The following is a 16,898-nucleotide window of genomic DNA, read 5'->3' as shown; positions in this document are numbered from 1 at the left end:
AGCTCAAACTCATGTCCATTGAGTCAGTGATGCCATCCAACCATCTCATCCTCTATCGTCCCCTTCTCCTCCTGCCTTCAATCTTTTCCAGCATCAGAGTCTTTTCCAATGAGTCGGTTCTTCGCATCAGGTGGCCAAAGTATTGGAGCTTCAGCTTCAGCACCAGCATCATTAACAGTACTCTATTGTATATTTGAAAGATGCTAAGAGAGTAGATCTTAAAAGTTCTCAACAGAAGAATTTCTGTAACCATGTGAGGGTATGGGTGTTAACCAGACTTACTGTGGTGAGCATTTCCCAGTATAAATGTATATTGGATCTTATGTCATATACCTTAAACTTATGCAATCCTCTATGTCAATTATGTCTCAATAAAACTAGTGGAGAAGTGAAGAAAAGAGATCCCAAGACCGAGTCTTAACTACCAAATAGCTTTACTGTCTCAAATAACGTTCTGAAAGCCAGGGCCTCATCTTTGAGGCAAAAAGACTCCTTTTCCAAGAAGATTATTCCATATTTCCCTGTTGTAATTATTTATCTGAGTCATTTCTTCATTCACCTAAGTTATATACGGTGGGCCCTAGGGAGATGGAGTAACCTCAACAAGACTCCATCTCAAGGGGCTCACCCTGAATTGGGAGGGAGGCAGACATAAACAAACACCACAAAGTGAAAATCTCAAAGAAATTGGGAATCATTATTAAAATGGGGATTAAAATCTTTTATATATTCTGTAAGTTTCCATTACAAGAAAAATGTAAAATACAAGTGTAGAGCCCCTTTGTTAGAAGGGACTTATCTTTACCATGCTTATATCATAAGACTTTGGATATGGGAACTAAGCTCACCTCCTCCAAGAAGGCCTCCCTGATAGCACCCAGATCCCCTTTTGGCTCGGGTGTCCTGTCCATGTACTTTCCCTGCGCCACGTCCATTCCCCTGGCACCACCTTTTGAAAGTTTATTGTGTTGTCCTCTCACCGCAACCACCCCCCCTTCCATATGTAGGCAACTGGGTGTCCCTTTAGGAGGAGGGGTCGCATCTTACTTTTTGCATCCGCAGTGCCAGAAACATCCCTGATATATGGCATGTGGTTAATATTGACTGGCTCTGTGAATGGGAAGATGGGAATCACAGGGTTTTTTCTGTCTAATAAAAGTTGCCTTTATTCCCCACATTATATTAAGTTTTAAAATAAGTAACAAAGAGTATATTTTCTTGTTTCTTGAAATATAAACACATTAAAACATATATTAATAGCATTTTAGACAAGGGTGCATATGAAAAATCTACAAGGACACACACCAAATTGTTGGCAGTGTATAAGTGTTAAGATTTGAAATGATGCTGACTTTCCTGTATGTGTTGCTGTGTTGTTTGCTCTTTTACTATGGATGTGCTATTACCGTGATAAGAAAATATGAAATTTTTTGTATGTTAAAAAGAAAAATTTGGCCAGTTTCATAAGCCACAATCATAGGACATAACTTTATGAAACATCATCTTTACTATACAAACACAATGTTGACAGTGATTTGACTTTTTGGCTTTAAATAACTGACCAAGCTTGGTAGCATTTAATGGAATTAGATGAGTTTCTACTTCCCTTACTCATGTCTGTCTTTATAATATTCAGAAGATACCCAAGCACTTTATTTGCAAATACTCTAAAGCATGTGACATTATCTCTTTTGCTCTCTCTCTTTTTGATCCTTTCCTTTAATTCTCTCTAATACTTGGGTTGGGTATTAGAACCCCGGTCTTTCTAAAGGCAGGCTCAGCCTCTTGCAAATAGATAAGGCAGCACTCAGTAATCATTTCTCTGTGTGTATGTGTGTGTCTTTTTTTTTCATTATAAATCTCCTGTCTTTCATTTGGCTCTGTGTCAAAGAAGTATCAGTTTTCACTGATACTTCTACTCTGCATCTTCTGCCAGCCCCTCTTTCTACATTTTATTGGGCTGACCACAAGGTTGGAAAGCCCTAAACAATGTTATTGAAGTCACACTTTTTTCTTTCTCCCAAAGGAATAATCACAGATTATAAAATGTGCCTCTGAAGAACAGGTTTAGGAAACTCTCTATATTGTATTCTTTTCTGTCTGCAGCTGAATTCTTGCTGTCAAGATGGGAAAACAGAACAGCAAGCTGCGCCCGGAGGTCATGCAAGACTTGCTGGAAAGCACGGACTTCACGGAGCACGAGATCCAGGAATGGTACAAAGGCTTCTTGAGAGACTGCCCCAGCGGACACTTGTCAATGGAGGAGTTTAAGAAAATTTACGGGAACTTTTTCCCTTACGGGGATGCTTCCAAGTTTGCAGAGCACGTCTTCCGCACCTTCGATGCCAACGGAGATGGGACGATAGACTTTAGAGAATTCATCATAGCCCTGAGCGTAACGTCAAGGGGGAAGCTGGAGCAGAAGCTGAAATGGGCCTTCAGCATGTATGACCTAGACGGAAATGGCTACATCAGCAAGGCAGAGATGCTCGAGATTGTGCAGGTACGTAGCCCCTGCCCTTTACAAAGGGGAGAGTGCGAGTCACAGGAAGCACTGGAAAGCCCACAGTATAGCTTAGTGGAGAGATTGCAAGCTGGTGGCCTGCCTGCTTGCAATTTCGGCTAGCCAGGGTCTTTGAAAATATGGAACCCATATATGAAACAGGGAGATTACACATAGCAAGGCAGACTGGTTAGCATCTCTTGGGAACTCAGGAGCTCTGCTAACACTAGACCCACATTCTTGCCTGGAATAGGTCACCAGGGGCTTTGCGGTGACTCTCCCCTACCGAGGGACATAGACTCCTCAGGTGGTCATGATCACTGGGGCCACTCCATCCACTCATTGCAATGACCTGCTTGGATCCAGAGCCTAGAGTAATGTTTATGACCAAACTCTGACCTGGGTTCAAATCCTACCTCTTTCAGTCACTATGTCTGTGACTTTAACCAAGTTAGTTCACCTAAGTAAGCCTCAGTGTCCTTATCTGTAAAATGGAACCACAAAAGTACCCACTGCTGTGGGATTATTTTTAGATCGATTCTCCTTGTTCAGTGGTTAGCACAGTGCCAGTTATATACATATATATAACTAATTATCAGCAGCAGCATTAATTTCCAACTTTATTCGACTTTTTTTTTCTTGGTCACAAGGTACAGTTTGGGGGATCTTAGTTCCCTGACCAGGGATCAAACCTGAGCCCCTGCAGTGAAACTGCCAAGTCCTAACCTCTGGACTATCAGGGAATTCCCTAGACTCTTGAATAAAAGTAGAGATCTCTAGTCTAGTTTCTGTCTCATTAGAGATATGAACAGTGCAGAATCAAGGCCTCCATCACTTTACTAGGAAGTTCTCCATTTTATTTCCCCAAACCACTCACGCAGAGTGAATTTCCTAAAAGAACAGGAAAAGGGGCCCTAGTGTTGGCCACATTTTCCTGTGGGATTCCAGCAAGCTTTGCAGAGGAGGGAAGGCTGAAGGAGCTACAGTCATGGCAACGACAGCTTCGTCAGCAGAGGATGGGGCCCGGAGACCAACCTCAGGAGCCTGAAACACAGCGTGGGGGAGGGTCAGAAGAGCCTCGGCTGCAGTAAAACCACCTACGCAGGCGAGCAGCCCCAGGGAGAACGCACCATCCTGGCAGGTGCATGGGACACGAGAAGGAAGTATCTGGCAGCAAATAGCAGGTGCGAGAAAGTGGTCATCTGGCTTCCTGGAGGGCTCATCTCGGAGGCTTCATCCCAGGACAGGCTGGGTTCAGAGATAGAGCTGCAGCCCCCGGGAGACCTAGTGGGTGCTGGAACGGTGGCGGAGGGTGTAATACAAAGAGACAGGAGACAGAAAGAACTAAGCTACGTTACGGTAAGGAGGGGATGAGGCTGGAGGTGTGTGACACCTGCTTTTAAGGATCCATGGAAAACAGGGTTACAGGAACTGAGGACGGAGCCTGGGTGAGAGCAACATGACTCGCCTGCTGTTGAGCCTGTGGCTGAGGCCTGGGGTCTGCTCCTGGGAGTGGGACTGAGACCCCCAGGCAGTCAGAGTGACAGCTGCACACGTCACAGGAAATCAGACGAGCTCTCCCAGATCCTCCAGCCCCTTCTCCTTTCTGCCTGGGCCACCAGTGGCTTTCCCTCGCCCCCAAACAGTAACTGTCTGGACAAGTTGTGTTGAATGAATCCCCCACAGACAAGAATCTTAAAAAATAAAGGATTTCTCTCTTTCCCCAAGGATAAATATATGAAAAATATAATGTCTACTATAAAAATATAGGGCTTCCCTGGTGGTAGAGTCTGCCTGCAGTGCAGGAGATCTGCGTTTGATCCCTGGCTTGGGAAGATCCCCTGGAAAGGGGAATGGCTACCCACTCCAGTATTCTTGCCTGGAGAATTCCATGCACAGAGAAGCCTGCTGGCTATATACAGTCCATGGGGCCACAAAGAGTCGGACATGACTGAGCAACCAACACACACACACGCACATAAAAATATAGGGAATATAGAAGAAAAGAAAAGAAAAAGAAAAATTCTCCACAATCCCCCTTCACCTACAAAGGGAATCATTGCTAATAATTTTCTAATATATCTTCCTGGTCCTATTTCCATATATTTAAAAATATCTAATTGATTTATAGTGCATGTGAAATTCTGTACCTTGCCATTTTTCACTTAACATAATTAAAACATAAGCATTTCTCATACTACTGAAACTTTCAATACAAACATTTTAATGGCTGCAGTCATACACATAGCATAATGTACCTAATTTTCCCTTATTGGATATTTAAGTTGTATCCAGTCTTTGTTATATATAACACTATAGCTTTAAAAATGAAATAACAAATACGTGATTCTTATGCATGAAGCTTTTTCTATATTTAGGATTATTTCCTAAGAATGGATTCCCAGAAGTGCAATTACTGGGCCAAAGGGAATGAGCATTTCTTTCTAAGACTCTTGAGACAGTCTGCCAAATTGTTTTTCCAAATGTACCTCTGAAGTGAATGAAGGGTGCCCTCTATCTTTGCACCTCTCCAATTGTTCTGAACCTTTGCTACTTAAACAAAACTTCAAATTTAAAACGTGGTTTTTAATTTTAATTTGGGCTTCCCAGTTGACTCAGTGTTAAAGAAGCTGAGTGCCAGTACAGGAGAAGCAGGTTCGATCCCTGGGTCTAGAAGATCCCCTGGTAAAGGAAATGGCTATCCATTGCAATATTCTTGCCCGGAAAATGCCATGAACAGAGGAGCCCCATGGACTGCTGTCCATGGAGTCACAGAGTCAGACACGACTGATTGAGTGTGCAATTTTAATTAGCTTTCTTTTGTCTCTCCTTTTTACCTGGGAATGTGGTGCTCTGCCCTCGTTCCCTGCCTCCCTGCAGTGAATGGGATGGGTACCTTCTTTTTGGAGAGAATTGCTTCCTGATTGAGATCTAAGAAAAAAAATTTTTTCCCCATCAACCATTATGTTTTCACCTGTTTAACACTTTTTGCACAGTTCTCCTGGCTGCAATGGTGTGGTGGCCAGTATTGAAGATGTAGATCCCCAGCCAGGGAGGACGGTCCCCATTACATGGGTTTATAGGAATCAAGAATTATTCACAAACTCCTTTCACACCTGTGGTAAAACACCTACTAAGTAGCTAGCACCAAGAAAAAATATAAGGAGGAAAACAGACACTCTCCCTGTGGTATTGAATCCATTTTGCAAGGGAGAGTGGAACGTTGCAGGGAAGGTGCAAAAGGTGTGGGTAGACGCTTGCTGAGCCCTTGCTGACTCTGTGTTCAAAAAGTGATCATAAAAGTCAAGGGGCATTCTCCCTAACAAGGTACTTTCTCTACTATAAAGCAGCTCCGTCCACTCACAGGCCCACAGTCAGTTTGCAGGTCATAATAGGAAGGACACAGATTCCTTAATAAAGCTTTCATACTCAGGGTTCTTAAGCAGCCTGCAAATGGAAGGTTCAAATTTTCTGAATTGTTTTCCATAGTAACACACCCTGATGATTAATATTCATGACCGTGGAGAGGAAACCTTGCAGCACCCTGAGGCACCTTCCAAATTGTCAGTGAGATTAAATTAAATTTAGAACCATTTTCCTATTAAGGGCTATTTTATCCCATTCCGCTGCATTGCAAACTGATAATTCATGTATTCTATCTTATTCTTATGCTAATCCCCCGGTTTTCATTGTTTCTGGATGAATTGGAATTTGCTGTAGGATATTACTAAACTCCCCACTCTCCTTTCCTTTCTCCACCCCCTCTTCTGTGAAAGTCTACACTCCAGGCCTTGTCACTGTCCCAAGAAGCCCTGTGGGGATTCTCATTATTTGGTTCTAGCTGGTCCGCACCATTTAGGACAATGCATGTTTGCAGACCCTGCAGTTGCTTAGGTATCCTTTCAGTTCAGTCGCTCAGTTCATGTTCAACTCTTTGCGACCCCATGGACTGCAGCACGCCAGGCTTCCCTGTCCATCACCAACTCCCGGAGCTTACTTAAACTCATGTCCATCGCATCAATGATGCCATCCAACCATCTCGTCTTCTGTCGTCCCCTTCTCCTTCCACCTTCAGTCTTTCCCAGCATCAGGGTCTTTTCTAATGAGTCAGCTCTTCGCATCATGTGGCCGAAGTATTGGAGTTTCAGCTTCAGCATCAGTCCTTCCAATGAACATTCAGGACTGGTTTCCTTTAGGATCTCCTTGCAGTCCAAGGGACTCTCAAGAGTCTTCTCCAACACCACAGTTCAAAAGCATCAATTCTTTGGCACTCAGCTTTCCTTATAGTCCAACTCTCATATCCATACATGACCACTGGAAAAACCATAGCTTTGACTAGACAGACCTTTGTTGGTAAAGTAATGTCTCTGCTTTTTACTATGCTGTCTAGGTTGGTCATAGCTTTTCTTCCAAGGAGCAAGCATCTTTTAATTTCATGGCTCCGGTCACCATCTGCAGTGATTTTGGAGCCCCCCAAAATAAAGTCTGTCAATGTTTCCATTGTTTCCCCATCTATTTTCTATGAAATGATGGGACCAGATGCCATGATCTTTGTTTTCATCAAGAGGCTCTTTAGTTCTTCTTCACTTTCTGCCATAAGGGCGGTGTCATCTGTGTATCTGAGGTTATTGATATTTCTCCTGGCAATCTTGATTCCAGCTTGTGCTTCATCCAGCCCAATGTTTCTCATGATGTACTCTGCATAAGTTAAATAAGCAGGATGACAATATACAGCCTTGACATACTCCTTTCCCTATTTGGAACCAGTCTGTTGTTCCATGTCCAGTTCTAACTGTTTCTTCTTGACCTGCATACAGATTTCTCAGTAGGCAGGTCAGGTGGTCTGGTATTCCCAACTCTTTCAGAATTTTCCACAGTTTGTTGTGATCCACACAGTCAAAGGCTTTGGCATAGTCAATAAAGCAAAAGTGGATGTTTTTCTGGAATTCTCTTGCTTTTTCAGTGATCCAGCAGATGTTGGCAATTTGATCTCTGGTTCCTCTGCCTTTTCTAAATCCAGCTTGAACATCTGGAAGTTCACATTTCACATATTGTAGGTATCCTTTAGGGGTCTGGGAAAATACCTATTTGAAAGTGATGAGATGGAGGCAAGCTGTGGGCTAGCAGAATCATACAGAAATTAAGGCTGTATTTGTTCAAGTAAGTGAAACTGCAGCTCAGCTACAAGTGTCAGTCCATAAATTCCTGGCTGAACTTTTGTCCCTCCAAGACTCAGAAATTCAAGCCATTTAAGGGAAGCCCCAGTGGCTCAGTGGTAAAGAATCCGCCTGTCAATGCAGGAGACATGGGTTCCACCCCTGGGTCAGAAAGATCCCCTGGAGAAGGAAATGGCAACCTACTCCAGTATTCTTACCTGGGAAATCCCATGGACAAAGGAACCTGGTGTGCTGCAGTCCATGGGGGCTCAAAGAGTTGGACATGACTTAGCAGCTAAATAGCAGCAGTGTAAAATGCAAATTCATGATGTTCACCTTCAAATACTAATAATTGGTCAGGGTGAAGATTGGGGTCCAAACAAGTTTATAATAGGCTTGTCAATGAATGTGGGTAGTTGTTTTTCAGTCACCAAGTCATGTTCAGTTCTCTGAGACCCTATGGACTGCAGCACACCAGGCTTCCCTGTCCCTCACTATCTCCTGGAGTTTGCCCAAGTTCATGTCCATTGAATCGGTGATGCCATCCAACCATCTCATCCTCTGCTGCACTTTCTCCTTCTGCCTTCAGTCTTTCCCACCATCAGGGTCTTTTCCAATGACCTGTTCTTTTACATCAGGTAACCAAAGTATTGGAGCTTCAGCATCAGTCCTTCCAGTGATCATTCAGGGTAAATTTCCTTTAAGATTGACTGGTTTGATTTCCTTGCTGTCCAAGGGAATGGAGATTGGGACCCCATAAATTTTCTAGTTTTTCTTCCCTAATGTTGTTCTCCATGGTTTAACTTTGGTATCCACTGAGAATTGTTGGTGCTAACAGATTGGAATCCCCTAGTTTCTCCTGGCATTGGTAGGAAGGATTTTGTGGTGGACTTTGTAACACTGAAATACACCGTGTTAGTCTCCTCCTTTTGCTATAATGAAGGGCCATATATGTAGTGGCTTATAACAGCACAGAGTTATTATCTTATGGTTCTGGAGGTCAGAGATCTGAAATCAGTTTCACTGGGCTAAACTCAAGGGGTAGGACAACTTGCATTCTGTCTGGAGGTTTTGGGAGAAAGTCTGTTCCCTTGCCTTTCCTATTTTCTGAAACATTCCTTAACTTGAAGCTTTTTATCAGATTAGATCAGATCAGATCAGTCGCTCAGTCATGTCCCACTCTTTGCGACCCCATGAATCGCAGCACGCCAGGCCTCCCCGTCCATCACCAACTCCAGGAGTTCACTCAGACTCACATCCATTGAATCAGTGATGCCATCCGGCCATCTCATCCTCTGTCGTCCCCTTCTCCTTCTGCCCCCAATCCCTCCCAGAATCAGAGTCTTTTCCAATGAGTCAACTCTTCGCATGAGGTAGCCAAAGTACTGGAGTTTCAGCTTTAGCATCATTCCTTCCAAAGAAATCCCAGGGCTGATCTCCTTCAGAATGGACTGGTTGGATCTCCTTGCAGTCCAAGGGACTCTCAAGAGTCTTCTCCAACACCACAGTTCAAAAGCATCAATTCTACGGTGCTCAGCCTTCTTCACAGTCCAACTCTCACATCCATACATGACCACAGGAAAAACTATAGCCTTGACTAGACAAACCTTAGTTGGCAAAGTAATGTCTCTGCTTTTGAATATGCTATCTAGGTTGGTCATAACTTTCCTTCCAAGGAGTAAGCGTCTTTTAATTTCATGGCTACAGTCACCATCTGTAGTGAATTTGGAGCCCAGAAAAATAAAGTCTGACACTGTTTCCACTGTTTCCCCATCTATTTCCCATGAAGTGGTGGGACCGGATGCCATGATCTTCGTTTTCTGAATGTTGAGCTTTAAGCCAACTTTTTCACTCTCCACTTTCACTTTCATCAAGAGGCTTTTGAGTTCCTCTTCACTTTCTGCCATAAGGGTGGTGTCATCTGCATATCTGAGGTTATTGATATTTCTCCTGGCAATCTTGATTCCAGCTTGTGTTTCTTCCAGTCCAGCATTTCTCATGATGTACTCTGCATAGAAGTTAAATAAACAGGGTGACAATATACAGTCTTGACGAACTCCTTTTCCTATTTGGAACCAGTCTGTTGTTCCATGTCCAGTTCTAACTGTTGCTTCCTGACCTGCATACAGATTTCTCAAGAGGTAGATCAGGTGATCTGGTATTCCCATCTCTTTCAGAATTTTCCACAGTTTATTGTGATCCACACAGTCAAAGGCTTTGGCATAGTCAATAAAGCAGAAATAGATGTTTTTCTGGCACTCTCTTGCTTTTTCTATGATCCAGCAGATGTTGGCAATTTGATCTCTGGTTCCTCTGCCTTTTCTAAAACCAGCTTCTATCTTCAAAGCCTGCAGCAATGGATTGAGTTCTTCTTCTGTTGCCATTCCTCTGGGTATCTCATTCTGCTTCTCCCTTCCACTCATAAAGACCCCTGTGAGTACACTAGAACCACCCAGATAATTCAGAATAATCCCCTCCCCACCCCCAGCTCAAGTTCCTTTTATTCTGGAAGATAACGTATCTACAGGTGTCGGGGATTGGAACAAGCACATCTCTGGGGGGCTGTTATTCAGTCTACTGCATATGTCCAAATGCAGTTATGTTCCTTTTTCCAAAAAAGTAATTTTGTGCTATATCAACATCTGGGCAAAAAAGCAAAAGCCATATAAAGATTTATTTTTAGAATCTTACATAAAGATTTTCATGTCTGTGTGTTTTTTTTAAGTGACAAACTTAGGAACATGATTTAGACCCAATATTTTATTATTCCATCAAAACCATCTCTCATGAGTCTTAAACCAGATCACAGTTCTGAAGTTCCCCCTGTGGCAGCAGATCCTCTCCTCAGGGGGGCGCTGGTGTCAGCTCATTGCTGCAAGAAGGAGAAGCCTTCCGGCCTCACCTATTTCTCTGTCCTTGAGTCCAGCCAGAAGCAGGTCTGAACACCTACACCCAGTCCAGAACAGGCTGTGTTTGAGGAACGGGCCAGGGAGCATGTGAGTTCCATTGCCAGTTAACATGAATGCTCAGATGCTTTCTGGATCTTGAGGGTGAAGGAACTTGAACTTAGGGATTCATTGACAGGATCACAGCCCTCCCTGGGTTCAGGGGAGAATGCAGGAAGAACAGGGAGTGAAACTAACTCTCTTCTGTTCTCAGAAAGTAACTAGGACCCTTGAAGGAACAAATTCAATCCAAATTCAACAAATTCAATCCAAACAAATCCAATAACTACAGGACTGTCATTAGGTAGGAGTACACAAGCTGTGTTGCTTTACTCTTTATCTGAATGCAAATCACAAGCTTAGACAAAAATTGATCACCTGTATCCCAAATAAAGATGAAGGAAGGGAAGAATTGGCATGTGAGAATCGGTGTCTTGGGCAAGGTGGATCAGTATCATCTTGCCTCTCTCTTTTTTCTTTTTCCATCTCCTTTTCCTTCTTCTCCTCAGATAAGTTATTTAACCTTTCTGTACATTGTTCTCATGATTTGTGAACTGGAACTAATCATAGCACCTGCCTCTAGAGTAATCGTAAAACAGTTATGACAAGTAGAGTACTTTTCTAGATACAACCCAGTGCCTCTCATGGGGTTGTTGTTGCTGTTCAGTCACTCAGTTGTGTCCAACTCTTTGCAACCCCATGGACTGCAGCACACCAGGCTTCCCTGTCACTCACTATCTCCTGGAGTTTGCCTAAGTTCATGTCCATTGAATTGGAGATGCCATCCAACCATCTCATCCTCTGTCGTCCCCTTCTTCTGCCCTCAATCTTTCCCAGCATAGGGTCTTTTCCAATGAGTTAGCTGTTTGCATCAGGTGACCAAAGTATTGGAGCTTCAGCTTCAGCATCAGTCCTTCCAAAGAGTATTCAGGGCTGATTTCCTTAAGGATTGACTGGTTTGATCTCCTTGCTGTCCAGGGACTCTCAATAGTCTTCTCCAGCACCACAGTTCGAAAGCATCAATTCTTCAGTGCTCTGCTTTCTTTATTATCTAGCTCTTACATCCATAAGTGACTACTGGAAAAACCATAGCCTTGACCATATGGACCTTTGTTGGCAAAGTGATATCTTTGGTTTTTAACACACTGTTTGTCAGAGCTTTCCTGCAAGAAACAATCATCTTCTAATTTCATGCAGTCACCATCCGCAGTGATTTTAGAGCCCAAGAAAAGGAAATCTGTCACTGCTTCCACCTTTTCCCCTTCTATTTGCCGTGAAGTGATGGGACTGGATGCCATGATCTTAGTTTTTAATACTGAGTTTTAAGTCGACTTTTTCACTCTCCTCCTTCACCTTCATCAAGGTTCTTTAGTTCCTCTTCTCTTTCTGCCATTAGAGTGGTATCATCCACATATCTGGATACTTCTCCCAGCAATCTTGATTCCAGCTTATAACTCATCCAACTCAGCATTTCACAAAATGTGCTGTGCATATAACTTAAATAAACAGGGCAACCAGAATAATAATAACTTTCATGGGGTATTACTCAGTAAATGCTGGCTACTGCTATTCTATAGAAGTTTCTAGAGCTGGGACAGGATGTTCCCCTGCAAAATAAAGGGAGGTCATTTCCCACTCAAAGGACAAAGTAACAGAGTTTTCCATTAAGTTTTATGTTGTTTACCTCATCATAAAATGTTTGTTCACAAACCCAACATACAAGTTGGGTTTGTATGTTCACAAACCCAACTAAACCTCTGAAGGGTGGAACCCACAGAAGAGATGTGCTTGTATAGATAGCTTTAGGAGTACCCAGGCCGCTTCAGCTGTTGTCTTTCCCACCAAACACCAGCCCAGCTGGGAAGAAACCAAAACTTCTGGGCTGCTCTGATGCTTATGGGATTTAAGTAACAGAAAGAGCTACCTTTCTAGGAGACAGTGTGGTTGGCACCAGGAATTCGCCAAATCTCAGCTGTTGCCCTGAGTTCATGGGTGCACCTCATGCATTCAGACTATTGGGGCACAGATCATCTGGATTTGTTCTCAAGTTCCAACTAGAGGCTTTCCCAGAGGAATATAGAGGCTAACACAATGTTACCCTTAGCAGTTCTCGGGGAACTCACTTTAATGACCGGGTTGGGATAATTTCTAGTTAGCACATTCATTCCTTGGATGGTAATGATTGCTTTACACTACTTGGTGTTCAAATGCGTGTTGTCTTAGAATCAGACTCTCCCTCCTAGTTGTGATTCAAGGTTGATTGGCTCTTTTGATGAAGGCAAGTGAGCTTCATAACACCCTAGTCTACAGCTCCACATCTTTTGAATGAATGGAAATGAAAGGAAGGAAGCGGGCTTATGCTGGCAGTCTAAGAAGAGTGCACTGCTTTGGTTTTTTCACAACATGGGGATTTGGATTTTTTTTTCCTGATACACTCATCAGAGTAAGTTACATGTTTCTATGCAGCAATGAGATGAAGAGGAAGGGAGATTGTGGTGTTGGTCACACAAAGGGTTACTGTCCCCAAACACCAAACAGACTAACAAATTAATCTGACCTAGTCTCAAGAGCACCAACTGTGACCAGTTCAGGCAAACCACATCGTGCATATTTGTGTCACAACAGATCTAAATCAGGGCCAGAAAGATTTGGTTACATTTTTTCTAGAACCACTTCCTGAGTGGTTTTTTCTCCCAAAGGTCTTTCTAAATTTGTGTCATAGACACCATGTCACTTGTAGTATGTGCCTTGAAGAGCTGAAACACTGTTTTTTTTCTGATTGTGAAAAAAAAAAAAAGGAAGTAGGGGTGGTAGTGAGAGCTTCTAGTCCATCTTGACATGGCCCTTGGGGATTCAGCACCAAACTCTTGCCTAATACTCAATTACAAGTGTGGACCACAGACGTTACACTGAATTCAACTTCAGTTTCTCTCTGGAGAAAATTCTTTAAAGCATTTGTCCAGGCTAGTGACTTTCTCTAAGAACTAACCTTACTGTTTGTTTATCAGTTATATTTGGCTTATCCCTTTCTTATTAGGGGATTATCCATATCATGACAAGTCACATTATAGTTTAAGAGTTGAAGTTATACATCTGGCAAGACAAATGAATGCCTACTAACCAAAGGCCCCCTCTGGGCTGTGCCATCCAGGCCTCCTTTGTGGACTCCTCTTCCTTCTCCTGTTCCCTAAACAAGGATATTCCTAAGCAGAGTTCCAGCCTTAGCCCTCTTTTCCTTCTTTTTTTTTTTCCCTTCTGGGACATCGCATCTTCTCAGTGCTTGTGAGTGCTTCTCAGTGCTCAAGCATTGTGTTAAGTATTTTTCATGCTGTGTTAGTTTCCTGGGGTTCAGTTCAGTTCAGTCGCTCAGTTGTGTACGACTCTTTGTGACCCCATGAATCGCAGCATGCCAGGCCTCCCTGTCCATCATCAACTCCCAGAGTTCACTCAGACTCATGTCCATCAAGTCAGTCCATCTCATCCTCTGTCGTCCCCTTCTCCTCCTGCCCCCAATCCCTCCCAGCATCAGGGTCTTTTCCAATGAGTCAACTCTTCCCATGAGATGGCCAAAGTACTGGAGTTTCAGCTTTAGCATCATTCCTTCCAAAGAAATCCCAGGGCTGATCTCTTTCAGAATGGACTGGTTGGATCTCCTTGCAGTCCAAGGGACTCTCAAGAGTCTTCTCCAACACCACAGTTCAAAAGCATCAATTCTTCGGCGCTCAGCCTTCTTCACAGTCCAACTCTCACATCCATACATGACCATAGGAAAAACCATAGCCTTGACTAGACGAACCTTTGTTGGCAAAGTAATGTCTCTGCTTTTGAATATGCTATCTAGGTTGGTCATAACTTTCCTTCCAAGGAGTAAGCGTCTTTTAATTTCATGGCTGCAGTCACCATCTGCAGTGGTTTTGGAGCCCCCCCAAAAAAGTCTGCCACTGTTTCCACTGTTTCCCCATCTATTTCCCATGAAGTGATGGAACTGGATGCCATGGTCTTCATTTTCTGAATGTTGAGCTTTAAGCCAACTTTTTCACTCTCCACTTTCACTTTCATCAAGAGGCTTTTGAGTTCCTCTTCACTTTCTGCCATAAGGGTGGTGTCATCTGCATATCTGAGGTTATTGATATTTCTCCCAGCAATCTTGATTCCAGCTTGTGTTTCTTCCAGTCCAGCGTTTCTCATGATGTACTCTGCATATAAGTTAAATAAGCAGGGTGATAATATACAGCCTTGATGTACTCCTTTTCCTATTTGGAACCAGTCTGTTGTTCCACGTCCAGTTCTAACTGTTGCTTCCTGACCTGCATACAGATTTCTCAAGAGGTAGATCAGGTGGTCTGGTATTCCCATCTCTTTCAGAATTTTCCACAGTTTATTATGATCCACACAGTCAAAGACTTTGGCATAGTCAATAAAATAGAAATAGATGTTTTTCTGGAACTCTCTTGCTTTTTCCATGATCCAGTGGATGTTGGCAATTTGATCTCTGGTTCCTCTGCCTTTTCTAAAAGCAGCCTGAATATCTGGAAGTTCACAGTTCACGTATTGCTGAAGCCTGGCTTGGAGAATTTTGAGCATTACTTTACTAGCATGTGAGATAAGTGCAATTGTGCGGTAGTTTGAGCATTCTTTGGCATTGCCTTTCTTTGGGATTGGAATGAAAACTGATCTTTTCCAGTCCTGTGGCCACTGCTGAGTTTTCCAAATTTGCTGGCATATTGAGTGCAGTACTTTCACAGCATCATCTTTCAGGATTTGAAATAGCTCAACTGGAATTCCATCACCTCCACTCGCTTTGTTCGTAGTGATACTTTCTAAGGCCCACTTGACTTCACATTCCAGGATGTCTGGCTCTAGGTGAGTGATCACACCATCGTGATTATCTGGGTCATGAAGATCTTTTTTGTACAGTTCTTCTGTGTATTCTTGCCACCTCTTCTTAATATCTTCTGCTTCTGTTAGGTCCATACCATTTCTGTCCTTTATTGAGCCCATCTTTGCATGAAATGTTCCCTTGGTATCTCTAATTTTCTTGAAGAGATCTCTAGTTTTTCCCATTCTGTTGTTTTCCTCTATTTCTTTGTATTGATTGCTGAGGAAGGCTTTCTTATCTCTTCTTGCTATTCTTTGGAACTCTGCATTCAGATGCTTATATCTTTCCCTTTCTCCTTTGCTTTTCGCTTCTCTTCTTTTTACAGCTATGTAATAAATTACCATAAACTGGGCAGTTTCAAACAACAAAACATTTATTCTATCATAGTTCCAGAGGCCAGAAGTCCAACATCAAGGTGTGGGCAAGGTTGGTTCCTTCCAGAGACTCCTGGCCGGTGGGGGTGTGGGGGATCTGCTCCATGCCTCTTTCCTAGCTTCTGGTGGTGGCTGGCGATCCTTGGTGTTTGGGGGTTGTGCATCTCTCATCATCACATGACATTTTCCCTGTGTATCTGTGTATAAATTTCTTCTTCCTATAAGAATACATCATTGGATTGGGGCCCACCCTAATCCAATAGAATCTCATTTTAACTTGATTACATCTACAAAGACCCTATTTCCAGATAAAGTCACATTTACAGGTTTTGAGTGAACATGAGTTTTTGCAGGACACTGGTCCACCTGATACCTGTGTATTATCTCATTTAATCCTCACGATAACCTTCTTAGCCCCATGTTATGGATGAAGAATCAGTGTACTTTCAGGCCTTCGCCTCTACTCTGTCCAGCTGTTAATGGACATCTCTCTCCAGTAAGACATTGCAGTGGTATCTCACAATCAAACATTCCAGAAACAAGCTCAGTATCACCCCCCAACATGTGAAGTCCTAAAGCACAGCAGCTCCAGAATGTCTTTTTAGGGGAGTAAATGGGATCTTTGGAAGGGGTTGTTTGAAGCAGCCTTTGCAGAGCACTTTATATAAGACTGAAACAAATAGTAATTGCCCAGATCTAAAAGTGAGGGGTACCACCATTGACTTGAAACAAGACAGTGGTGGGAGGAATGGGCAAGAATGATAAATTAAGAAAAATATCAAGGAAGCAGATTTGATAGGTCTAGTTGACCACCTGCCTGTGGAGACAGAGAGGTATTAAAGATGCCTTTGAGTTGATTATAGAACAGTGGATGGTAGGGCTATTTACCAAGAAACAGAGTGGTGGCAGGGGGACTGGGTAGTAATGAGTTTCAAGTATTAATGAAATCTTATGAGAAAACTAACATAAGAACGGAGCTGCTTTGCTGGAAAGAAGGGGTGGGGCCCTTATTCTCCCCTAGTCCTCCCTGTCTGTGACAGG

The 16,898-nt window shown here is 43.0% G+C and overlaps 1 protein-coding gene across 10 annotated transcripts in view; it reads left to right on the top strand.

The window, feature by feature from the left end:
- NCALD (neurocalcin delta) overlaps positions 1-16,898 on the top strand; it is a 539,433-nt gene that overhangs the window by 512,764 nt on the left and 9,771 nt on the right. For all 10 annotated transcript variants that reach the window (XM_086336203.1, XM_086336202.1, XM_086336197.1 and 7 more), the window contains one exon: positions 2,107-2,503. In XM_086336203.1, coding sequence (XP_086192329.1) covers positions 2,126-2,503 — 378 coding nt within the window. In that variant the 5' untranslated portion in view covers positions 2,107-2,125. The remainder of the gene's footprint in view (positions 1-2,106; positions 2,504-16,898) is intronic.

This window comes from Bos grunniens, chromosome 14, assembly GCF_055505025.1.
Source record: "Bos grunniens cultivar Pamir isolate PY7600 chromosome 14, Bosgru_T2T1.0, whole genome shotgun sequence".
Classification (NCBI taxonomy): domain Eukaryota; kingdom Metazoa; phylum Chordata; class Mammalia; order Artiodactyla; family Bovidae; genus Bos; species Bos grunniens.
The sequence above is the reverse complement of the archived record's forward strand: the minus strand, read 5'-3'. Positions and strand labels throughout refer to the sequence as shown.